The sequence below is a fragment of the Puma concolor genome, chromosome A2, assembly GCF_028749965.1.
Source record: "Puma concolor isolate L17-30 chromosome A2, mPumCon1.1.hap2, whole genome shotgun sequence".
NCBI lineage: Eukaryota > Metazoa > Chordata > Mammalia > Carnivora > Felidae > Puma > Puma concolor.
The window spans coordinates 101,633,406-101,660,468 of record NC_141668.1 but is presented as its reverse complement, the minus strand read 5'-3'; the positions used below and the strand labels follow the sequence as shown (position 1 = coordinate 101,660,468).

The following is a 27,063-nucleotide window of genomic DNA, read 5'->3' as shown; positions in this document are numbered from 1 at the left end:
TAGGTCACTCAACCGACTGAGCCACCCAGGCACTCTGATTGCTTCTATTTAATATTTAGAGTGAGAATAGAGAGAATTTGCACATCATAAAAAGGAAACTCTTGTGGCTGAAGGTTTTAGGAAGCTGGCAAAATTTAAAATAGTAACTGAGGATAATGTGGAGTGAGCCAACTAGGAAAATAATAGATTTGTTATTATTACAATGAAAATAATATAGTTACAGACATCATCAAGGGCCCATTTGAGACTGGGGATAATAAATGTTTAATGGTCAGATGTCAGTTTAGTGGAAATGGTTTTGAATTTCTTGTTACTTAACTTTTTATTAAAGAAAACTGCAGAAAACATAAATTTACAAATCAATAAATTATCACCCAGAGAATACCCATGTAACCAGTCTCCAGGTCAAGAAATAGAATATAACTAGCCCCCAGTTGAGTCTTTTTTTTTTTCAACTTTTTTTTTTTCAACTTTTTTTTTTTTTTTTGGGACAGAGAGAGACAGAGCATGAACGGGGGAGGGGCAGAGAGAGAGGGAGACACAGAATCGGAAACAGGCTCCAGGCTCTGAGCCATCAGCCCAGAGCCTGACGCGGGGCTCGAACTCACGGACCGCGAGATCGTGACCTGGCTGAAGTCGGATGCTTAACCGACTGCGCCACCCAGGCGCCCCCAGTTGAGTCTTTTAATACAACACCCATTTTCCTCTCCCGATATTGACTTTAGCACTGTAATATAGTTAGTTATACCTGTGGGGTTTTTTTTTAATTGTATTGAATTGTATGCTATAGTACATATTCTTCATGTCTGACTTTTTGTGCTCAATATGTTTATAAGATGTATCAATTTTGTTGTTTATGGTTATTTTGTTCATCTTCTTTGATGTTTGTTAGATGAACATACCATAATTTACCTATTCTAGTGTAGGTAAACATCTGATTTTACTTTTGGGCTATTAAAGGTAATGCTACGGTGAATATTCCTACACAAATTTCTTGGAGCACATATACATATATTCTTGTTGCATTTGTACATAAGAGTAGAGTTATATTTCACAGTGTAAGTACACCTTAGAATTAACAGATATGTCAAACTATGTTCCAAACCAATAGCACGATTGGGTACTACCCCCACCTAATTGAAGGAGCTTCCCTATTTTGCTTCACATGCAGACCAGTAATTGAGAATACCATTTTTTTTTTTAATTTTAGCTATCCTAATGGGATATCTCATTGCATCTTTCATTGGAATTTACATTACTATTAAAGAGATTAAACATCTTTTCATATTTTTATTGATCTTTATTCTCTTTTGTGAAGCCAGTATAAAGTCTATTGCCCATTTTTAAAAATAGTGTGCTTTTATCTACAATAGGCAAATTATGGAAACAACCCAAATGTTCATCAACTGATGAAGCTATATATATATATATATATATATATATATATATATATATATACATATATATATATATATACACACATATACATATATATATGAAGATTACTCAGTCATATAAAAAAATGAAATCTTGCCATTTGCAATGACATGGATGGAACTAGAGACTATAATGGTAAGTGAAATAAGTCAGAGAAAGGCAAATATCATATGATTTCAATCCTATGTGGAATTTAAGAAACAAACAAATGAGCATGGGGAAAAAAAGAGAAAGAGAAGCAAACCAAGAAACAGATTCTTAACTATAGAGCACAATCTGGTAGGTACCATAGGGGAGGTGGATGGGAAGATGGGTTAACTAACTGGTGATGGAGATTAAGGAGGGTGCTTGTGTTACATGTTAGTATTGAATCACTAAATTGTATACCTGAAATTAATATTACACTGTATGTTAATCAAATGAAATTTAAATAAAAACTTAAAAAATATATGGGGCGCCTGGTGGCTCAGTTGGTTGGGTGACTGACTTTGGCTCAGGTCATGATCTCACAGTTTGTGAGTCTGAGCCCCGCATTGGGCTCTGTGCTGACAGCTCAGAGCCTGGAGCCTATTTCGGATTCTGTGTCTCCCCCTCTCTCTACCCCTCCCCTGCTCATGTTCTGTATCTCTCTGTCTCTCAATAATAAATAAACGTTAAAAAAATTTTTAAAGAAACTTAAAAATATAAATAAATAAATAAATAAATAAATAAATAAATAAATAAACAAATAAGAAAAATAGTATGCTTTTCTTATTGATCCGTGGAAATATTTATATATTCTGGATATGTGTGTTTTGTTGCTTATGTATATTCCATTCATCTCTATGTTTTTAATTCTTACTCAGCTAACAATGTCATTTGATGAACAGAACTTCTAAATTTTAATGAACTCCTATGTATCAATCTAAGTAGCTGTTGGTTTTGTAACCTATTTAAGGAATCTTTCTGTAGGCCAAAATCAAGAGGATTTTCTCCTATATCATCTTCCAGAAACTTAAATATTTCAGTGTTCACAATTAGGTCATAATCAACCTGGATTTTTTTTTTTTCTGTGTGCCATAAATCAGGGACTATATTTTCCTTTATGTAGGTAGCCAATTTGCCAAGAATCATTAATAGAAAAGATTTTCCTTTGACCATGTAGCTGAAATCTCACCCTTGTTGCATATAAAAGTCCAAATATACAGAGGAAGATTTCTATATTTTTTTAATGTTTATTTATTTTTGATAGAGACACACACAAAGACACACACACACAGAGTGTGAGCAGGGGAAGGGCAGAGAGAGGGAGACACAGAATCCTAAGCAGGCTCCAGGCTCTGAGCTGTCAGCACAGTGCCCAATGTGGGGCTTGAACTCACGAACCATGAGATCATGACCTAAGCCAAAGTCAGACGCTTAACCAACTGAGCCACCCAGGCGCTTCTAGATTTTTTTAATTTCACTTTTCCCATTTGTAATCATGCCAATATGATAATGTATTATAAATTATTTATACTGTCTTGATATATCTACCAAATCATCTTCATTTCTCTTTTTCTTTTCTTAATCTTTGCTACTTTCAATTCAAAAATTACCAGAAGAAATGTCGAATTAACTTGTCAATTACCACAGATAACCTCTTGACATTTTGAGTAAAACTGAATAGATACATATGTTCATTTGTCTTCTAATCAATAAAGATAGGAATATTCTCTTTTTATTTAGATCTTCTTTTATTTCTCCCAACTTCTTTACAGAGATTCTGCAAATTTTCCATTAGATTTATTCATGGATATTTGATAATTTTATTCTCCTATAAATTCCATATCTGTATTTTTAAGTGTTTATTTATTTTTTTATTTATTTAGGTAATCTCTGCACCCAGTGTGGGGCTCAAACTCATGACCCCAAGATCAAGAGTCTCATGCTCTTCCAACTATGCCAACCACGCACCCTAGTGTTTATTTATTTTTGAGAGAGAGAGAGAAAGCACAAGCAGGGGAGGGACAGAGACAGAGGATACAGAAAATCCAAAGTGGGCTCTGTTCTGACAGCAGAGAACCCGACCTGGGGTTCATCATGACCTGAGCTAAAGTCAGATGCTTAACTGACTGATCCACCCAGGCGTCCCTTTAAATACTTTTAATATTCTAATCTGTGTTACTACGGTATGGAAATACAATTGACCTGATATATTGACCTCACATCCAACAATTTTTTTCAAAATTTACTTATAAATTCTAATAATTTATATTTATATTTTGTGTTTTCTACATATATAATCTTATCAGCCACAAGTATTGACAGTTTAATTTCAATATTTTCTTATCCTTACATGTTTTATTTCTTTTTCTTGTCTTCATACATTAGCTAGTACCTCCAATACAATGTTGTATGGTACTGAAGACTGTGGGCATCTTTGTCTATGTCCCAAACTCAGAGGCACACATTTTGCTATTAAATATGATATTTAATATTAGCATTTAGTAGATGTCTTTTATAAGGTTTAGGAAGTTCTGTTTCCTGCATAATAAGGGACACTAATCATTAATGGATATTAAATTTTATCACATTTTTATTGAATTATCAAAATGGTTCACTAAAAGAGATTCATACTTTAAGAAGCTAGCATCCAAAATTGAAAGTGACTTTAAGAATTTATTTGGCTAGATGATTAAAACTTGAATTTAAAGATGGCCTACATTAAATGAGGTCAAAATAATGAACTTCCATAATGTGGAGGAAGATAGCCAAAGCTTTAGAAATATAGGAATGTTGTATGTATTTATTATGTGAAACACATTAACCTACTCACTAGCTATCCCCTGAGGGGACTCAGAAGACACCTCATTCACTAAGATATTGACAAATACCTCAGTCAAGCATCACCAGCTTCCATATAATTAGTTTGGTGGGGTCAGTCTTCTGTAGGGCACCACTATAATGAGCTCTTTATGGGAATGATCATTTTGTGGCTGCAATTAACTACAAAGTTATAATAATAAGCCAAAGGAAGGCCATGGCAATCAGAGGGCCTTGACCTTCAGGGATTGGCCAATTGATCATGATGTACTTAAAACTTAAATAGATGACTATCTTTCAAAGTAGTATTCAATCTATATAATTGGAGGCAGGGGGGTAGAACTTTATGTCTGAACGGAAACAAGTTAATATCAAAAAACAAAACAAAACAAAACAAAACAAAAAGATCTTCTCACCAAGTGCTCAGACACAAGTTAGATCACAAATGGGGAGTCATACCAAAGCTTTTTCTCTGAAAACTCCATGCTAGATAGAACATGGCTAAATCAACTATAGAACTCTAGACTGTTATATTGGCCCCCTTCACATGTACATTTCATTAACACAGTCTCAGTATATTTTTTACATAGTCTTTTTGTTTTGAACTAATACTAGTTTTTCTCTTAAATATTAGTTGTTTTTTCTTCTGGATCATAAATCACCACAAAACAAAACAAAACAAAAAAAAAACCTCTTGAATGCAAGAGTCTCTGGGTCCCCTGAAGAAGTCTCCTGATACATCAATCAATGCCTGGGGACCTAATACACTACCATAGTTCACCATATTAAAGGCTAATGGAAATCAGGTCATACACAGAATCTTGAATCTGATGAGTGTGTGGGCCAAACTTGTGGTTTTCTCCCTTGTTTTGAATGGTGTTAGGGAAGATATGCTGAGCAGTTTGCAGAATCCTTATATGACTTGTTGGCCAAAACAAGGGAGGCTAATAGTGGTTAAAGTGATAGCACACTGAACCAGCCTTTGAGAGGAGGAAGTCAAGAAGGAATGAAATGATATATGGGGAAATGTCCAAAGAGAAACTGGTATGAATTTTTTAAATGGTTGACCAACTAATGGTGTGGGAGTTGCGGATCAAGGATGCAAGGTTTTGGTAAGTGACGGGCGATGTAAATTTACTATTTCTAAGTTACAACAGATCTAGGAAATGGCAAAGTCCACAATGAGACAAAGGAGGTATGCGACTGAAAGTAGTGTGAGCAATATTTTTATTTGATATAAAATTAAAAACCGAGAAATCAGTATTTTAAAAGCATCCTCTAACTAAATATTGAAATAACTAAGGAAAAGGGAAGTATCCTTTAGTAGTTTTTAAAGTAACTAAGAGCAGGGAAGAGCTGATAAATTAAGAAAGTCTATAAACAAAAAGGGAAACATGTTCTAAGTTGAATAACATGAGCTCCAAAGGGACACAGTTAAATTCAAGGAGGAAATATCAGGTTAGGAAGTTCTGCTCTTCAGTTACTTGAAATGTTAGAGTACAAATGGCCTAGGTGAAGGTGAAGGTTTCCTGGGGTGTTGTATCAGTTGAAGAGAACCAGGCTTTTGGTTGGTTGCATGCTGAATGTGTACAAAAGACAAAAATGGGGAAGAGAGTGAAGATGTAAGAAAGTTTCCTAATCTCAGAAGACACAGTAGAGAGAACCAGAGAAGAATGTTGGCTAGAGCATGGGCATAAGGGGTCCACGGAGTAGAGAAGCCTGGGACACATCCTCTGTGGGGAACAGATGGGTACAGCATGCTGGATACACGTGTGGTCTAGTAAAGTCAACAAAAGTGGCCAAAACATTACAAGAGAATGAGGGCCAGCTACAGTTTTCCCTTTAGCCCTGTATGTATTTACTCCCCTTTCTCCTGTCCCATCCCACCCCTGAATGTCACTGCTGCAGCACACACATACATACACCTCTCTCCTCTGAAAATGGACTGGTGAACACACCTTCCATTATTGTGAATCAAGCCTTCCAAATATAAAACAAATCCCAGGAAATTCTAAAGACCTCCTTTACTTTTTTGTTCCCTCTTTCTTAAATTGCAAAGCATTTTCTCAAAGTATAGTTTCCTGTACTTATGTTTCTTTAAATGTAAAGCTTTTTTGCTTCCTCTTAGCAATTACCAAGACTAATTGATGATTCAGCCCAGCTATCAGGGGCTACTCCCACAGGGCCTCTGGGTCTTCCAAAGAGAATGTGAGCTGACTCCCACTCTCTGTATTTAGAACATTTTGACTTGGGATCAAAATTTTCTTTCATCCAACCTCAAATACCTTCACAACTAAATCCTGGCTATTTACAGGAGTCTTAAATATTCTCTTATACCTCGCAAGTTACACAGTCATGATCGTCAACTTGACACCGGAATAAGGGCTTTATATTCCTCTTAAACTATGGTGGTCATATAATTTATCATCCAGAAAGGGATGCTTTTGAAAGCAGAAGTATGTGATATTAACAATTATAGTGAGACAGTGACATGAACCAAGACCATTCTGATGTGATCACTATATTTTTAATCAACCTAGGACTTGTATGATGCTCCCTTAAAAGGCTCAAGATTCTGAATTGGGGAATGCACCAAGTTCTTATGATGACAGGGGTTGATTATTTAAGTCATTCAGCCCTTCGGACTACAGTCAGACTAACTCCAGTTAAGTTTGTTACCATATAGAATTACTTATACCCATTTGTTAATATACCTGGCTTAGCTTAATGGAGGTGAGCGGGACCTCCATACATACTGGAGTCACATCAAAGCCCTTTTCTCAAAATAACTAAGTGCTAGAACACTGCTAAATCAGTCCTAGAACTGTGACTGTTGCCTTGGCCCCCTTCTTACAACATCTCATGAATGAAGTTTCATGGTCCTATTGTATTTTTCAAATTTAGTCTTGTTGTTTTGAATTAACTCCATTTTTCCTCTCAAATATGAGTTCTTTATTCCTCCAATACAAATGATTATAATTTGCCACCATTTGCCTGTGGGGCAGCCCAGAATACCCCCATACATTTCTTCTAAAAGATCACTATAAGGGTAATAAGACTTCCCTTTTTATTCATCCTTAATATCTTAAAATCTTGGGCTTATGAATGAAAAATAGGAATAAATGAAAATAAAAAAAATAGTTAGCTTTTATTGAACACTTACTGTATACCTGGCATTTCCTCACAAAGTATAAAACAGGAGCTGTCATTTACAGGGCAACTGGGTGACATTTAGGAAAGAAAAGTCACTTGCTTAAAAGCATACAGATAATAAATGCTGAAGGGAAGGTTGAACTCAATCTTTAATATTCAATAATTAGAAAAATGTATACTTAAAAATGTTTTGAATTAGGAAATATGTATACTTAAGCATGTAAAGCTAGTTAAATGTTTGTAAATCGCTTTGTTTCTTGAAAGATGTTCAAAAGCATTATAATATAGCTTATTATATATAAGTTATTATTTACTTTCATTCATATTATAAATATAGGCAAAGAAACATGGACAAGCATAGAAACTATAGACTCTACCAAAATTGTTGCTTTTCTTGTATTTTGGGTTTCTTTCGCCCCAAATAATTATCTGTTGCACAAAAATAGATGTAGAATATAGTTATTCATGTCTAATCAAACCCACAGGATTTTTAATGGAAAAAAAAGCATATATTGAAATTAATAAATATCACAAACCCTGAGTTTCAACTGCAGCATAATTTTGAAGCCAGAAGAAATATTCCAGAGATAGTAGAAGCAGCTGCGTGATCCTTAGGGGTTTTTTTGTTTGTCTGTTTTTTTTGTTTGTTTGTTTGTTTGTTTGTTTTTTAACTTCACAGCTTCCAGCTATAGACTCTTTATATTTTTCACTAAGGGTGGACACCCAATATTCATGTTAGCTTTTTTACTAATGAAGAAATTACCAGATACAATTTATGTTTGATCATGAGCCTATTTTAATCTCTCACGAGACAAAAGGTGAATGGAAGGATCCGTGAGTTTTGTGGAGGACGTCTAAGCAGAGCATGATATTAACTTTTACAGAAAATGTGAAGCTTCCTTCTGCTGTTTCCAGCGGTCACATCTAGACCAGATATTACAGTTTAAAAATGACATAACATGACCTCATGAATAATTAGAGGTCTGACTTTGTGAACTTCAGCTACAAAGTTACATTGAGATTCACAGAATATAAGCTAGATCTAAGTAATTTCTATTTTGGTCATGCATTAAAGGAAAAAATAAAGGGGAAAATTACGTGTGGAAGATTAAAATGAACAGTAGCCATACAAGGGGTAATTAGTCAATATAGACCACCTGGCTATTTAAAATACTGATCACTGGGGCGCCTGGGTGGCGCAGTCCGTTAAGCGTCCGACTTCAGCCAGGTCACGATCTCGCGGTCCGTGAGTTCGAGCCCCGCGTCAGGCTCTGGGCTGATGGCTCAGAGCCTGGAGCCTGTTTCTGATTCTGTGTCTCCCTCTCTCTCTGCCCCTCCCCCGTTCATGCTCTGTCTCTCTCTGTCCCAAAAATAAATAAAAAAAACGTTGAAAAGAAAAAAAAAAAAATACTGATCACTTCCAATGACCACCCATTATTCTCCCTCCCTGAATTGTTTACTTGATCAGATGCAAGATATGAGACAATCAGAATGTATGTGGAGGAGGTTCAAAGACTGGAATTTCAAGTGACTCATTTACCAGCATCTAGGAGAGAGTTTGGGTGCAACCGATTTCTTTCCATCGGTCACTTTTCCAGTGAAACCTGTAGAACCAAGAGCATGAACATGTTTTGTTTGCTTGCCTTAAAATATGCAATCCTTAATCCTTTGTTTTAAGCATTTTAGATCTTAGGATCTTGATGAAAGAAAGTCTTGATTTAGTTTTATGACCCAAAGGAGTGACCATCACTTTCAGCCCCTGGCCTGTCATCTGTAGAGTGAGCAGGTTGGTTGATAGCTAACTAGGTTCCATTCCATTTCTGAAATTCATTGATTTTAAGGAGACATGCTATATACATATACAGCAAAGGATGTTATTTATATTGTTTCTGTTGTGATTATCTTGTCCTTGACTTTCTCATATCTTTGAGAATGTGACATGTGGAGGAGACCAATAAACCCAGCACTACCAAAACAAATTTTAAAAGGTCATCTTTCCTTAATATGAGTTAGTGACTTTCTCCTAGACTCCTAATTTCTTCCATTGAAAGAGTTTCTCTGTGGGTTTTTTATATATTGCTTCCATATCTAAAGACTCTGTAATATTTCCTTTTAATTCCCCAAGTGAGAAAAAATAAGCCAGGCATGAGGTTACAGGTGAAAATATGCCTCAATATCTTGAAATATTCTCTCCTATACAGTTTTGAGCTTCTCCAAAGACCATGTTTGAGAACACAGTAGAATGTACCTCTAGGTGCATGGATGAAAAATCTGAGCTGCTCAACTAACCTTGCTTGCCAGAGAGGTAAAGAAATGAAGCTTATGTTTCTAGACCCATGAGGATGATCTTCCAATTTCTTAGTTTTATTTTAAAGGTTATTTATAAATAAAATACATAATCTTGGATCTTCCAATTGTTGAGAAAATTTTAAAAGTTTACATTGGGCACTAAGTCTCAATTTAGGACAGATTATGCAAATGGAATATGGAAAGTAATTTCATCTTGAGCCTTTGGAAGTGAAAAATGGTGATCCCCGTCAAGTTCAAGGTGCACAGATGCCCCAAAGCCCTCTTAGGAGAAAGGGCCAATCTACAATCTAGTTTATAATCACCGATCTTGAAGAGCCCTTCTCCTGCTTAGTTAATTCTTAGTGGATCAAAGGCTCTGAAAGTGTATGTGAGACTGTGGACATCATAAGGCAGCAGTTTTTGAAAGATAAAGTTAAACAAGTTTTTATACACAAGAAAAGAGTATGATGCAATCTAAATAAGATATCAAAGGAAGGCAATGGAATGAATTCAACCAGATTGAATTATACCCAAGGAAGGAACATATTCAAATAAGCATTCCTATTACACAGTTCAGAGGAAAAATAGCTCTGGTGATACAAATATTTAAATTTTAAAACAGCAAAAAAAAATTAACAAAAAAGTTAGTTTAGAAGGCAAGAAAACAATTTTAAAAATGAGATTTTAAGATTTTATTTTTGGAGCGTTAGTTCATAGATAGGTTTTTGTTTGCTTGTTTGTTTTAAGAAGAGATTTGCAGTCATTTTTATAGGGTGAGGGACCAGCAATCATTCTGGGAAAGGAGAAATGGGAAGAAAATGTCTCTCCCATTTCTGGATGCAAACAAGTTATCTGTGCTGGTAAGTTACCACCAACTTTATAGGAGAATGTGGTATTTTACAGGAACTTAATAAAAAATAGTGGGACTTTGCCTCAGAACTGTGACATTTGATATATTGGGTATATTTACTTTTTTAATTAAACTTTCTTATCATTTCAAACTGCTAATATAGAGATATTTTGTCTTTAATAAAGCAAATGTTCTAAAGGAAATAATGCAAGTTTGTTTGCCAGCACTATATACTGTCCTTGAAATGATACAGCAGATATTTAAGATGAAATTATTGGTCTATCTTGGCAAAAGTGAGAATAATATACCTATCGGGCATTTTTCATAAGAAAAAGAACATAAATCTTTTTCCAATTTTGTCTTTCTTGTTTCTTTATTTCTTTTTCTTTTCTTTTTTTTTCTTTCTTTTGTTGCTTAAATGCTTATAAAGTAGTTTGATAGCTTATCTGTCCTATAAAAGCTTTTCTCCTACTTTAACACTTTTCAACTTATTTTTATTGTATTTCTATAGTCACAATGATCAAGTTCCCCTTAAAAGAAATTGAAGTGCTTTGCTAAATTAATTCAGAACTTCCCTTGCTTAAAATGGATGCCCTTTTCTTTATACTGGAAACTGTTCGAACAGCAGATAACCTTGAAGTCAGGTCATTTTCATGACATATTAATCTCATGGTTATGTTATATGTTCAACTAAAGCTAAAACCAGGAGATAAACATTGAACATATCTTGTTAAGGATAACTTGAAAGTTAACCTCTGAGGATCTAATACCTGCAAAGTTCTGTTTATTTTCCAAATAATGTTAAGTACGGGGCAAGTATATTAACTTGGATTGTTTCCGTACTCTAAATACATTCTCCATGAGGAAGTATTTGGGCATAAAGAGACTTATTTTCTTGAAATGGCATACTTCAGAATCTTTTGCTCAATACAAGGATATGGAGTCTTGTTGGCCTAAACACAAACCAATGTAAAACATTCCCCATGACTTTCTTGGAATCTTATAAATCTTATATTCAGAGTGAAAAATAAATATATCTTCAGAAAATAAATAATATTCTTATGAAGTTATTGTGTATTGGTTTTCTGATCATTTAAGTTGTTGCTGCATTCAGCAGTAGAAGCATAAGTGGTTTAAAAACTCAACAGATATGTTACGGTTATTTTTTTTTGTCTGGTTAGTGAAGGAATTAGCCAACTACAGATTTTTTACCAGTAAAATGAAAATACGTATACTGCATTGGTTTCCTGACAGCATTGTTAAGGCTGAGTCATATTTCCAAATAATATTGAAAATCTGTGGTATAGTTGCATAGAAATACTAATGGGAATAAAATATCTGGTATTCTGCTTAAATAGGAAATGATTTTAATTTTGTTAAAAAGATTTAAATTCACTGGCTAATGGTTGGACTTCATAAGGACAAATGGAGTCTTTAATACACTGTTTTTAGGTTCTTAATAAGAAATAGAACATCTCTATCTCAAACCTTCTCCAGGGCAAATAAGTAGATTTGTTTCAAATTCCAAAACTTATTGTGCTTTTTTTCCCTAGGAGAATATTCCTTATTCATATAATCCTAGGGAGCATTAGATAATTATTGTTGTGCAAAAGAAAAGCAAAGAAACAAAAAGAAAACCCGTGCAATGGAGACCTTAATGGTATTTAAAACCCCTCCCCCATTCCAAAATACGTGTGAGACAGACGCAGGGAAGGCAGAGGGGCATATGAATTTTTTAAAAAATAATACAATAAAAGTAATCGTCGTGTGGTGGGCTTTTCTTTCTGGAAAATTCTCTCAATACGTGACTTTTCGTACTTTTTGTCTTCTCCGTTTGCCAGCTAGAGTGGTATGGTGCCTGCATGAGCTTTCTCCTCCGCTGGAGGCTGTTCGGCACTAAATTCGTGAGGAATAATAGCATGTGATCATTCTAGTTAAAGCAGTTAATAACTGGTTAAGCGACATTTCCCTCAAACGACTGTTTTCCTCGCCCTAAAGCAGTCTCCTTCACCCCATCCCAGTCCTCCCTTCCTCTTCAACAATGCCCCAACTTCCTCCCCAAATCTCCAGCTCCCAGCCCCCCGCAATCCTACACCGCAATCCTACAACTGTATTGTCCTCCTAAGCACCGAGCGATCCGGTCTGCCGAGGCAAGAAGGAGTCAATCCATGGAGGGAAAAAGCAAACTGGAAAAAAATAAATGCTCCTGCTCCCCAGAAGGAAAACGTAAGACGGAGCCGCCAAGCCCCGAGCCTGCCGCGGGCTGCCCGGCCCGAGTTCCCAGCAGGTGGGGAGCTGTCCGGCGCGCAGAGAGTTAAAGGCATCATCGCAGCCATTAGAGGGAAAAGTTGCGGCGCGGCGAGCCCGGTGAAGTCCTCCAGCCCGCCCCCCTTGCCCACTCCCCACTTCCCGAGCTGGCTCGGCGTTTAGGGAGGGCAGTGATCACGCAAGCCGGAGCAGCGGGCTGACGTTGGACGAGCTGCCAGGTAGCTGAGAGCAGGCAGCGAAGCAGCTGAGGCACTTCCCCGCGTTGCAAGCCCGAGTGTGGACTCGAAGCCTCTCCGAATCCAAGCCAGCTGGTTTTAACCTTCGCGAATTGCGCTCCCCTCTCCCCAAAGCCAGTGCTCGCTGAACCAGCAGCAGGATGTTTGCAGTGTCGCGCCCAGGGCTCTGAGACCGAGCCTCTGATACATTTGCATTCCTTTCTTTTAGGGCTTTTTGGCTGTCGGCTACACTGATGTGACCCCCCCCCTCCCCTTTTTGGAATGATGGGGATCTTTTTGGCGTATGTTGGATTTGTTTTCTTTTCCGTTTTATATGTACAACAAGGGCTCTCTTCTCAAGGTAAGTGTGTGCTCATTGGCAAATATACATTTGCTTGTGGAATGTGTGTGTGTGTGTGTGTGTGTGTGTGTGTGTGTGTTCTCTACATTCAAAGAACGGCCAAGCAGATGTAGTGAGATTCTTAGCAAGTAACGGTGCAATAGTGTTCTGTTTGGCATTTTTCTTTAAAGTTTATTAAATAGTAGGCAAGCTAGATTTGGCAAGCCTAGTTGGTGCCTGACAATGAAGTGGGTTCCTGTGCAAGCGCAAACACAGGGGTGTGTGTGTGTGTGTGTGTGTGTGTGCGTGTGTGTGCGTGTGTGTATGTGCGCCTTGTATCTGTGTGCATGCACTGGGTAACCACTCATGCATACATAATCATCGCAAACAAACAGAGCTGGGGATGGGGGGCTCTCCATTGCCAGTCCTCAGTGTAGACAGAATTGGTTTAGAGTTTCCTTTTTCTGGGTCCTTGCGACTTCGTTTGCATGTGTGTTTATCGAAGGACAGACTCCTCTGAGGACCCATAAAAAGGCACGACTTGCATCACAAACAGCAGCAGCCTGCTGAATCCAGTTGTTCAGGACTTCGCAGGCTGCAGTGATCATTTCAGCACCACGAACAGATCACATCTCTGCTGCCAGAAGACTGCATCACTTCTGCAAGCAGAAATGCTATCTTCCTTCTGGGAGCTGAAACAGAAAAGTCCTTTTCAGAGCCGAATGTCTTCTTTAACATCCGCTACTTCCTTTAAGTATAAATACGGTTCCACTTCGGTAGAGATAGTCTTGGTATTTCACAAAATTTTGAGAAGAGACACTGATGGTGCCTCCCTTTAAAAAGTGGGGGGAAGGTGCACCCACCCAAAATCAGTGCCACAGCCCCCCAGTCCTGTCCATGAGTGTGCGTTGTAGTTGTGCACCTCCATCACCCACAAATCTCCCTAAGACTACTTTCAGGGAAACATCAGTTCTTTGCAAAGTGTCCCTTAGACAAGATAAGAACAAACACCCAAAGCATTCCATGTTGAAGAAATGCCTTTGGGGAAAAGGGAACATTTCATTTTCGTGAGTTTCATCTTAACTCTGAATTTTGCAGAGTAGCAGTGTCAAGATCGATAGTGAAAAGACTGAAAAAAAAATATCTCTGGTGGCTTCAAAATAGTCTTTAATCTGAACTCAAATGAGGGGTGTGATTCTTACATGCCATGATGCACAGCAATTGGCAGCGTGATGGCTTGATGAGAACAAATACAAAGGTGAATCTGGAAAGAAAGAAATATTCGCAGCTTAGAGCGTGTGCAACTTGTTTCACTGCTGTGGTCTTAACATCGCAATCGCTAAACATTGTTTTGATATATCAGGAAGGTGCATTTTGACAGGTAATCACGATCCATTCTCTGTTATATGAACATCCAGTTAGTCATAGATTGTTTAGAAACTTAGCGCAAGAGGCTCTCCTCATAGATCAGCTTGACAGATTTGTCAAAAATGTAGCTCACTGAATCCCTCTGTAAGTTTTGGGTAATGCTGCAGTCTGACAAAAGGTATGTGGGCATCTTGGCTAACAGAGGGGAGTTATTTGGCAAGCTCGTTAGCCTTTCCATTATCTGGACTTCATCAACAACAAAGTTATTTAGGCATGATCCCAAAAATGAGACAGGAACGAGGCAAAGGAAGGGGGGTTGGGGAGCCAGGCAAAGTCCGAGATGTCACAGAGGGGTTTTGTTGCCCTGATTTTTAAGTCCAAGAAAAATGTAGCGAGCTCTCAAGGAAAGAGAAGCTGAGGAGAGTGGTGTGTACATTCCAACAAGATGCATTTCTGTTTTGCAGCAAAATTCACCGAGTTTCCGCGGAACGTGACAGCGACCGAGGGGCAGAATGTGGAGATGTCCTGCGCTTTCCAGAGTGGCTCTGCCTCGGTGTACCTGGAGATCCAGTGGTGGTTTCTGCGGGGGCCCGAGGACCTGGAGCCCGGGGCCGAGGTGGCTGGTGCGCAGGTAGCGGAGTCGCGTCTTCCGCAGCGACCCCCTGAGTGTGTCCCACTCACCCCCTTAGTCCTCTAGGTGTCCAGTTTAGGGGGCGCCCCCGGGGGCCCGCGTGGTTCTGTTAGCGCCACTGATGCCAGCAATACCAGGCAGTGAGCAGGAATGTGTCCTGCTGATATCACGTTAAAACCAAGGAGGACGTCCTGTTGTGGAGTCTTCCCCAGTTAAAACTGGGAATGACTTCCTCCTTTTAGTACCGGCGATGGTGGAGCTGTCCTTCCGGGACTGCTGTGTTGACACATCCCAGGACACTCTCCTCCCCTTTCCGGACGGTGGGGTGGGGAGGGATTGTTCTGTGTCTCCATCTCACACACACACACACACACGCACACACACACACAGCGTCAGTTCTCACGACTGAGGTTGTCAGAAAAGAGGTTGGGGGAGGGGGAGAGAGAAGGGAAAAGAGGAGGGGTAAGTGGAGGCGGGCAAGGGAGCGACGGAGAGGGGGAAGAAAGGCGGGGGCGGTGGAAAGAGGCGGGGAGAGAAGGAAAGACGGAAGGGAGAGGGGATGGGGAGTGAACGATGGAGGGCCCCGGAGGTGACTCCTCAACACCCCGGAGAGGAGGGCGGAGGGGTGGGGTGAGAAGGGAAAGGGAGGTGTGGAGAAACGGAGCAGGGCTGGGAAAAGGAGGAGAAGAGGAAAAGGGAAGAAGCGGTGAGAGAGGAAAAGAGGGTCCGAGCAGAGATTGAACAGTTCAGCAAAAGAGGCGGCCTTATCGGAGCGAAAAGAAAAAAGAAAATCTGGCAGAGACCCCAGGGAGGGGTCGCAGGCTGGGCTAAGACGCAGAATCCCGTCCCCGCAAACTTCGACCCGCGCCCGCGCCCGCGCCCGCGCCCGCGCCCCCTCGCGGGCCCGGCGCGTCCGGGACCCACCTCCCCGCGCGCGCGACTCGGCAGCGCCCCCGCGCGGTCCCCTCCCCGCGCCGCGGTGGCCTGGGCCGCGCTCGCCCTCGTCGGTCTCTTTTCTGAATCACCCCACCGGAGACAGTCCTACCGCCCCCGCTCGGGGCTCGTCGGGCAGGCTCGACGCGGCCGCCCCCGGGACCGGATGGGGACCGTGGGGGTCCCGAGTCTGAGCGCCGTCTCCTTCTCCCGCAGGTGGAGCTGGTGCCCGACCGAGACCCGGACAACGACGGGACCAAGATCAGCGTGAGTATCACAGCGACAGGCGACAGGGGGCGCGTGCCTTTGTCAGCTGCCAGGCAGGCCCCAGGTGAAAATGAGTGAATTTTAGGTTTTTTAAAAAGCCTTTTAACTAGTTGTCCCCGAGAACGGCAATGTCACGAACGCAGGGCGAGAACCAGTCTTCCCTTTCTTATTTCACTGGGTCCCAAAAAAATTGAAGCCGATTTAAAGATGACACAATAAAATTATTTACTTTACTATCCTAAGTATTTAAACAATTACTAAAGACTCATTTTGCCGGCCAAAGAGTGTGACGCTTTTTTTCTCACTCTTTTTTAACAGTTAAATAAATAGTTGTAAGCCTGTAGCGCTGCAATGCTAATCTTCATTCAAAATCATAGAAAGAATTATCCTTTAATAGGAAGTAAAACACTAACTTATGAAAATCTTCCTAGGCAGGAAAAAATTAAAGCATCCAACGGGATGTTGAAATTGTCTTGAAAACACTCAATTTTCAATGTGATTCATAATGCATGCCATGTATTTCTAATGCAGTGCTCAAAATCATATAAAGCCAAAGCCAATATAAATATAAAACACAGTGGAGGAGGTTGACCTATTGAAAATATCGAGATGTATTTCGACTGTCCTGATTATTACTTTTAATAACTCTATGTGAAATTAGAAATAAAAAGAAAATTGTATCTTTTTACTACACCACAATTGAAACCTCCTACAATCACTTTATATTGACAGAACTGCCTAGCTCATTCATAAATAATAAAGAAGATTCCATTACTACAAATGAAATAGTTGTATAATCAAGAAGTACAAGGCCTCCTTAGCGTATATATGTGTTTAGGAATTCTTTTATAAAACACTGATATATGTAAATTATAAAATACATGTATTTTATAAAAATACATAATATTTTATATATTCTATAATTTTATAATATGAAACTAATATTTTATAAAATAAATGTAAATGTATAATCTAAACATGGAAGCAAATATCAAACAAAAATAAGACATAAACCAAAAACTACAATTTACGTTCATAAACTTACCGACTTTAGAATATTTTAATTCAATTATTATGCTATCACACAATTCTTGTTTTCACACGATGCTAGAAAGGCTCACGGGTAAAATTAATTATTGACAATACTTTTCTTAAGTATTTCATTTTATATACATATATATGTGGCTGGATTGTTCACTGACTAGTCAGGTTTCACCCTTCACCCACGCCTGTATCTTCCAAAAAGCGGTAAGGAAAATAGCTTCCCACATCCTGAACTAAGGAAGCATGCAGTTAAGAAACACGGTCATGCACACAGCTACTACATACTGCGACTAACAGTATTATCTATGCCAAAGGTTAATAAAATCTAGTGAATCAGCAAAAAATTCTCGTTATAAACTGAGGTAGAAACCAGTTGGTTCCCAGTTTACCTACAAGGTGACCTTGGTCATGTCATGTGTCTTAAACCAGCGGTTGTTAACTTAGAATTCTCAGGTATTCTTTTACGAAACATTGTGATAGCTTCACCTCTTGGAGATGCAGACTTAATGTTTCCACATTAATCCAAATGAGACCATTTTCTCACAGCTCCCTAGAGGATTCTAATGTGCAATCAGTGCTGAGAATCACGGATCCAAACCCCCAAATCTCAGTTTACTGTAAAACAATAATCATATAAGTACTCCAACTATTTCAAACTTTATTAGGAGACTCAACTGACTATATTTGAAACGATTAGTCCCCATTATTTTTATAGTATTAGTATATTTATAAGTAATTTTGCATACAAATAAATACATACTATGGTTATGGTTCAACTGTTGGAAACTGTATACAACTCTGTAGGTAAAAACAGATGAGCGCTCCCCAAGTTTTCTTAATTACTTGGGGCATTTGAAAGTGTATGCCTTCTTCACTTCTTTTCCCTGCCTTTCAAAATCATCCAAGGCCTTAAATCCTGGGTGTCTTATGAAATCCATCATCCGGTCAATCATGGATAATAGATGATGTATATAAAATCTAGCTGTTCTGATAAAGACGCTTATGGATATCTATGTGTATATGTAGATTCGACATAATATAAAATTATATATAATCTTACATATTACAATTATATATAATTTTGCTGTTAGTCTGGCATCAAAATTATTAGAAGAAATAAGAAAGCCGGTTTCACTCTTGAAAATCAAACCAGCGTCTGATTGATGGCCTCTCCAGTTCCAGTAGCATAAAAACCCTATCATTGCCGGAAGTATGTACTCTGCCCATAAGACCAGGTGATATTAATCTGCACCCCAAGTCATGCCACCCCATGACTGTTGGTAAGCCTGCACCAAACATTTGAGAAGAATACTTAATATTCAAGCCTTGTGTCACTACCTTTAGTAAGGCATCCCCAATGTGGGGATAAAAACACATTCTCACTTAAACCCTGGTGTCCCCAACAACATAGTTTTGTGATCTCTCAGAGTTGTAGCCTGAAGTGATGACAAGAGGCGGTGCAAACTATATCCTTTACCTTATTATGTCCGTGTTTCGTTCAACGGAGCCAACCAGGCCGAGGTCAATCCCATGGTTGGAAAATGGCAGACCTGGAACCTAGGATCTGGGGACCACACGGCTGAGAGACTCTGGCGCTGGCCGGATTGAACTAATTACCCCATGATTTTGTGAAGCCAGTTGTTAGTGCAATGGGATAAATACGACCTTCGTATTTGACTGTTGAGAAAATAAATAGCTCTCTGACCGTGGCTACGAGGCTATTAAGACCCTTTCATTTTCCAACATTAGCAAGCTTAGGAGCACGTATGGGAACAAAATCATTTGATGTAGCACTTTTTTTTTTTTCCACCTGCAATTTTTCAGACAGTGAAAGTCCAAGGCAATGACATCTCTCACAAGCTTCAGATTTCCAAAGTGAGGAAAAAGGATGAAGGCTTGTATGAATGCAGGGTGACAGACGCTAATTACGGAGAGCTGCAGGAACACAAAGCCCAGGCCTACTTGAAAGTCAATGCCAACAGCCATGCTAGGAGGATGCAGGCCTTCGAAGCCTCGCCCATGTGGCTGCAGGATATGAAGCCTCGCAAGAATGTCTCAGTGGCCATTCCCAGCAGCATCCACAGCTCTGGCAACCAGCGAATGCACTCCACCTCCAGCCCTCAAGCGGTAGCCAAAATCCCCAAACAAAGTCCACAATCAGGTATGGAAACCCATTTTGAGCCTTTCATTTTACCACTCACAAACCTTCCCACAGGAAGATCGGTCAAGTAGAGTAGACAGGTTTATGTATGATGGTTTTAAAATTGGAGACCTAGTGCAGTTGGAATGATGACGAGATGAAGCACGCGGGGCCTTCCCAGAGGACGTGAGTCACCCCGTTAGTCTCTGGCCGTGTACACGTCCAGGGGACCTAAGAGCTGGACTTTTTTTTTTTTTTTCCTTCTGTATTTACACCTTAGAAGAACAGTAAATCATGTCATGTTGGTCGCATTATAAATGCATGTTCATTTTCTCTACAGATTTATGTATCGATAATGGCCCAAATTAAGAGACTTTCACTTAATCAAAATGTAAATGAAAGAGACAACACATTTTCAGCGGCCCCTAGCTTGAAGGCAGGATTGTTCTCCAAGGGCTTTTGATTTTGAAGGAGAAACTTCAGCTGCCTGTGATGAAAGTGATAATGATAATGGGAGGAAGTGAGGGGGGATGAAAGGCAGTAAGTAGTGCGGAGTTTCGGCAACTCCCGCAAATGTGCCTTCGATGCCAATTTAGGAGCTTAGTCACACATTTCCCAAGTCAGCTGTGCAAGTTAAAGCTGTTCTGAATAGCATTAATTTATGCAATCACTCAGCCAATGGAAACTCATTGAAGTTTTAACCTTGATGGGGGATAAAGGGTTCTTGGAATGAGCAGTCCCCTGCACGACCCCGTGACTGTTCTGTATTTTGTTCAAACACTTGACGTAATATTACAGGATGCAGGCAGCATAAAAATACTTAATTTATCGTTCTTTAAGTTTTTCCCTTCACCGTTTATCATTGAAGAAGTATTGATACTACTATTGGTAGTAGCAAATGACACTGCTAACATTCAAGGTCACTTTAGCCATCAAATACATGATGGGCATTTCATTAGGATAATTTCAGATACATGTGTACATATATATTAAATATTTGCTGGTAAACAGCACTTTTAAGATAATGTGTGCCAACCTAGGCTTCCTTCTTATTCATCACGTGCTAATGGATATGATGTGTGGAGAGCTTGACTCAGGGTCCCTGGGGGTTTGCATCGCTTTTAAATGTGGGTGAGTTTGCCTTGGTCCTGGCAGTTTCTGCCAGTCTGATGAATAAATAGCTTAGCCCCTTAGCCTCTCTAAGGCTCAGTTTGTGTGGCTTTGTCTCATTTTCCTCCTTATCATCTCTTTTGTTTCCCAAGTTAAAAAACAAGACCACAGCTAGAATATATATGTACATATATATGTATATGTATATGTATATGTATACATATGTATATACACATATGCATATGTAACACACGGAAACACACACACACACACACACACCCCTAGTGGTTAGAATTTTTGTATCCATTATTTAATAGAGATTCAAAGTCTTTGGAGACATTGTCCCCCTCCCCTTCATGCAAAGATAAAAACAGAAGCTAGACACTATATGCAAAATTAGAGTAGCCTCAGCAGACAGTTTACAGCCTTATTAGGGAGAACTCCAAATCATGGAAGTGAAATTATTAGCCTACATAGACTACTCCAAACTCCAAACTCCAGAGATCATAAATCTGTTCCACTGAATAAAATCAAATGGGTTACCTATTCCAATGGAGGATTTTAAGCATGGAATGAAATGTTCTATTTCTAAATTATTTACTTTTGGATTAAGTAACGTACTCTCAAAATAGCTAACTTATCTTAATATATTTTTCTCAGTATTGTGATTGGAGCTAAATGGTAGAACTCTAGATATCTTCTAACAGTTTTCAAGTAGGAATCACCGCTTATTTTCCACCACACCACCAGCTTGACTTGTTTTCTCTAAAGCGAAGTGGGAGAAGGGATGCTGACTTCATGGATATGCATCCATGGATATGCATCCAGATATGCATGGATATATGCATATGGAAGAAAGGATGTAGACTTCATGCATAAGCATCCAGATATGCATCCAAAGCCATCTGCTTATAGCAAAGATTAATATGAAATATATCCAAATCTTTCATGTCTATGTTTTTCTACCAGTAGAAATACTAGAAAATATTTTTGATACATTTAGTAACATTTTTTAACTACTTCAGAAGCTGGGGTTGCCCAGCCACCCATTCTATATGTGTGTAAGTTTTTGAGCTTGCACAATTATTGTATACAATACAGTATCTGGGATGGATATTTATATAGTAGATTCACTGTAACACCTACATCCTGATTTATAATTTTGCTTTATAATTTTCCAGGTTATATCCAAATAAAGCTGATTTCAATACCCATGCTTCATTTATTCACTCTCCATCCTTCCAAGAGCTTCTACGCCAGGCACAATGACACAAAAATGGGAGACATATTTCCTCTCTTTGTGAGCAAACACAATATTTGTAAATTCCATTCATCATGCATCTTTTTTTTCCCCCTTGTTCTATTAAAGGCAAGACATAATGAAGACACAAAAATTAAAATCTTGCTTTTACAGGCCAAGATAGTAACCTTTTGTCTATTTTCGCTACCAGGAGGCATGCTTCATCCATGGTACATAAGACACTGTAATATTAACCTAGGTTACAAAAGGCTGGTTTATCTGGCCTTTTCTCTTCACGATAGTCTTTGACTTGGTTGAGTAAATTATTTAGGATGAATTACTCAACTCTTAATTCATAGTATTTTTCTGTCAAAGGATTTTTGTCTCTCTGTAGGACAAGCACTAACTGAAAGTAACTCTGTATATATACCTAGATATAATGTTCAAATTGTCATACAATTAACCAGTTTTCCTAAAAACAGAAATTTACATGGAAAAAAAAAGGATGGAAAAAGAGCCTATTACCATCTACGTATCACAAGATAAAGACACATTTAACTATCATTTAATATAGCTAGTCCCATTTTTCCAAAAGTTAGTGAGCATGTGACTGGACCCTCCGGCTTTAAACTGTTTATCTTTATGACATCGCCTTTTCAATTCACTTGATTAATGCACAATTAAAACCAAAATAATGAGGGAAAATGATAAAGCAAATGGATAGACAAAACCTGGCTTTTTCAACCCCTTGTTTTCTCATTGCCAGTTCTTTTGAACTTCAGTTTTGTGCACCCATAACTGACATTGAAAAACTGTCCTGTAGATGTTCTGAGGAGGAAGAAATTCCTGGTTCTACTTCCATCTTCACAGGGAACACCCAGACGTACTGGAGCGCTGGCGCCTCCCCAAACACCTCCCTCTACACACCCTTGTCTACTTGCTTCTTCCCGTCTCATCCCCCTTCCAGGAGCCAAAGGTGCCCCCCACAGGCCACCGTCCAGTCCTCCCTTTGTCCCTCTCTTCTTTCCCGGCTGCTGGACCCCTCCCCACGCCTGGAAAACTGGCAAATTGGACTGAAGGCTCTAGCCGCCAACCACCATCCGGCAGGGGGCGCCGGCGCCCACTCTGCCTTCCTAGCACCTCCTTCCCTGCCAGCCCTGCAGTCAGTCCCCAGCCCGGTCCCCTCACCTCCCCTGTCTTGTCCTGAGCAGTTGCTAGGAACATCAGTCTTCCCGTGTCCTCTTGATTGGCTGGTAGAGTTTCACGTTTGTTGGCTTCTCCCCAAAACGCCTCTCTTGAATGTAGACCTCTTCCATTCTCAACTCCCTGAACTTCTCATCCACTGTTAGGATTTCCACTGCTAACTTTCCCTCAGAAAACTCCTCCACCCGTTTCCAGTTCTGATTTCTTTCTGGAGAGCCAGACTGCGGTTCACTCTGGTCCCCCAGTGCATCTCCACATGTGCCTTCTACAAGCACTGTGGCAGGGTAGAGAGGGCTGCACCTTTGTTGACTGCACCCATTGACACCTGGGGCCTTTCCTCCCTGCCCCCCGCCGCCCCAGCCCGGCTGGCATGAGACACTTAGACAGGAAGGTGTAAGGTAATGTTATGCAAGCACTGCAACGCCCAGTCGAGAGACCTAGCCTTTCTGTTGTTGGCTTTCTAGCTTCTGCTGTTGGCCTCTTAGAAGCCAGGCGTCATAAAAGGACAGCTACCTTGAGACCGCCTTACTGAGTTGACAGAAGCCCAAGCGGGCCAACCTTTACCTTCAGCCCTCACTGCTATTTCAACCAGCACCTTGCAGCTGAGCCCAGCTGACATTAACTCCTGAGAAATAATAAAGAGTTGTAGGATGGTTTGTTTCACAGTGATCTCTAGGTTAGGCCCCCAAACGCAAACAACTCAAAACTGAGTTTATTATCTTAGCTTCCTCACCAAAAAGAAATGTTCTTCCTCTGGGGTTCCCCAATCCTTTTAACAACATGATCACCATCCACAGGTCTTGTGGAAATCTTGAAAATGTTCTTATTTCCTCTTCTTCCGGTTGCCACAATGAATCAGTTATTCAGTCCTCCAAATGGTCTCTTTAAAATAACCTTGAACAACTGCGTTTTTTTTTTCCTGTTCCACCAAGAGAGACTTTGTTCTCAAGATGGAGCCTGTTCACTTTCCGCATCTCTTGCAACAGCTCCTAATAGTTTGCCTGTTTAAATTCTAATGCATCGAACAGATCACAACAGAGCAAGTATGATATAATTACTATTTCCAAAGCACCGTCGCAAACTTGCGTGGTGTAATTTCCAGCCTTGTTGCTCCCGCTTTCCCAATCCTCACGCCCATAATCTTCTTAATTGGTATTTCTGCAACATTTTCAGATACTGTTTTACCTCTGTGACTTTGCAACTGTGTTTTCCCTGCGTGGGCCCTTCCCTCTTTGCTGAGTTCCTACTCAAATGCAAATTCTTTTATAAAGCGTCCTCCTTCGTCTTAGAATTGGTTATTTCCTCTTTCAGGGCTCAAAGCAACTTGTTTACACTTAACTTTGAAGCCATTGTTGTGCCTTGTAGTGTAGTGTAGGAATTTTTCCTGGGGCTTTCCTCCTTTCCTGGCTGGATTCTGCCCTACTGGGAAGCCTCAGGCTCAGGGGATAGTCGGTCACCCAACTATAACTCCTAGGCTCCAAATATTACAATTTGCATTTGCAATCCACCAGGTGCCTGGAACAAGTGGAGTTCATGTTTGCTGGAGGAAAGGGAAACAGAGAGGGACAGTAAATCTTTGTTTTTGTTGTTTTTTTCCTTATAATTATATTTGCATAAGTACATAATACTGCCACTATCCCAAAACTGAACGAGACTCTAAAACAGTGTTTCTCGAAGTGTAGTGCAGACGACCTAAGCCAGACTCACCAAGGGAGCTGGTTAAAAATTCATATTCAAAGACTCCACCCAGGACCTACTGAATGAAAGTCTGAATCGAGAACCAGAAAGAAGTATTTTTATGTGCAGCAAATTACGAAAATCATTAGCTGTACAGAGTTCTTATAGGCGAGGAAAGAATTTTGTATCGTTTCCTAGGAGATAGGCATGCAAGTGTTCGATGCTACAAAATCCTTTTTTTGAAACTGGCCTTTGGCCATCGTTTATTTTCCAGTGTAGAGATAGACTTGTGCAAAGCTGTTCTCTTCACTCCCGTGATCTGCAGCTGGCACTTACAGGAAATCTGGCCATTGGTTAAGGGGTAGTTCTGTTTCCGCGTGTGGAGTCTCTAGTCACTCAGCAGGGACGCTGATTCTCTGAACTCCGAAATATGATTGTGTTTTCACCAGGAGGTGAACCTGAACACTGAGAGGCAGCTGCCTTGCTACAGCTGCTAGATGCCAAGAGCTCCTGGAGCTCCCCTGCTGCCGATAAACATGGCTGCTTTCCCAAAGTGGCCAGATCTAGTAAGAATGATCCTGAAACAGGATTCAAAGCTGCCGGTGGGGGTGGGGGTAGGGGTGGGGGTGGGGGGATGGGAGGGGGCAGCTGAGGGGCTGAGGGGCTTGCAGGAGATTGTTTTCCTCACTTAAAATATGAGGAAATGGTGCGTGGCATCCAGGTAGAAAGCCCATGATATGATTTAGACCTCAATGTTGATTTTGGTTTAAATGATCCAACTTGGCTGCTTACACAGGTTAAATTAATTTGATCATCGTAATTCTATCAGTTAAATGGCTGCTATGTAAATCAAGTGTCTATGAATAAGATGAAAAATAGATTTGAGGCAGTGCTTTAGATAATACCGGCCAAGGAATCTGCTCGAGCCATGTTTGAACCGGAATTATGTGGATTAAAAGTCTATACTGGCTAAATTCTCTCGCAAACCATACTTCACTCATTGAAATTCAGTACCTATCTGGGTCTATAAAACCAAGGGCCAGCTATATGTTGGGAGGGCTTTTCAATGCACGACTGGACACATTAAGGTTTACCTGTGATTTCCAGGAGCTCTGTAATTACGGAGCCATAAAGCAGAATTGTCAGGGTTCTAAGCTCTTGTCTCTAATGATTGCATGATCCTTGAGATTTCAGAAAGCTGCCAGAGAAGCAGCTATCTGGATAGATGACCAAAGGTTGGAGAAGTTGCTGGAAAGACTTAGTTCGGTTGGCCAAGGTAACACACATCTTAAAAGAGAAAATGCAGGGTTCCTTCTCCCAAGGATTGCTGCTGCCACCTATAGCTACCACAGGTGCATTCATATCAGCTGCAAGGGGTAGAAATAAACAGGAAGGTGTTCCTTAGACCTTCTGCCTCTTGCCTTGGCATTCACCAGCAGGGGCAGTAGGCACAGCACTTAAGGAGGACGTCCGTCCCCACCTCATGTCCATCACTCATAACTGGTCATGTCTCCATATCCTCATTTATTAAATGGAAACTATGGTATCCTCACCGAGTTTTGAGGATTCAATGAAATTAGATACAGAGAGAGCTCGGCATTGATCAAGCCCACAATAAATGATAACTAGTTGTTGTATTAATAGGACTGTTGTTGCATGTGCGTTGTTATTATGATGGTGATTATTAGGAACCGTGAAGTCCTGAGAGTACATGGTCTACACCACCTGGCTCCACTGTGGCGGAGTGTGTGTATTGAGTGTGTGTAGGTGATGAATTAAAGAAGGAAGACTGAGTCTTCATTCCTGGCTCACGTTTTGTTGTGCATAATTTCAGAACTTCCTTTTTTACTCTGTCACAATGCCATTAGTTGATGATAAATTTCCCCCTAGATAACCATACTAAATATATTGGCCACCAGCTGTCTTGCCCAAGGTTGTAACTAGATCCTTATTGTAAAGCATAATAAAACTCCAAAGGATTGTTAGGAATTTGAACTGTGTGACCGGAATAAGCAACATGTATTTGGAAACCACAATTATACACCTCGGCTGCTCTCTTAATTAATTTCAAGCTTTCCAAAACTGACCCTCAGAATTTTTAAAATTGTAAAATA

The 27,063-nt window shown here is 39.9% G+C and overlaps 1 protein-coding gene across 3 annotated transcripts in view; it reads left to right on the top strand.

Moving 5' to 3' along the window:
• The first annotated feature begins 12,859 nt into the window (after positions 1-12,859).
• The window catches only part of VSTM2A (V-set and transmembrane domain containing 2A), a 28,515-nt gene continuing 14,311 nt past the window's right edge, over positions 12,860-27,063 (top strand). For 2 of the 3 annotated variants that reach the window (XM_025923373.2, XM_086697066.1), the window contains exons 1-4: positions 12,860-13,357; positions 15,169-15,335; positions 16,485-16,535; positions 19,404-19,740. In XM_025923373.2, the coding sequence (XP_025779158.1) occupies positions 13,279-13,357; positions 15,169-15,335; positions 16,485-16,535; positions 19,404-19,740 (634 nt within the window). In that variant the 5' untranslated portion in view covers positions 12,860-13,278. The remainder of the gene's footprint in view (positions 13,358-15,168; positions 15,336-16,484; positions 16,536-19,403; positions 19,741-27,063) is intronic. The other variant, XM_025923366.2, reaches the window with a different exon arrangement.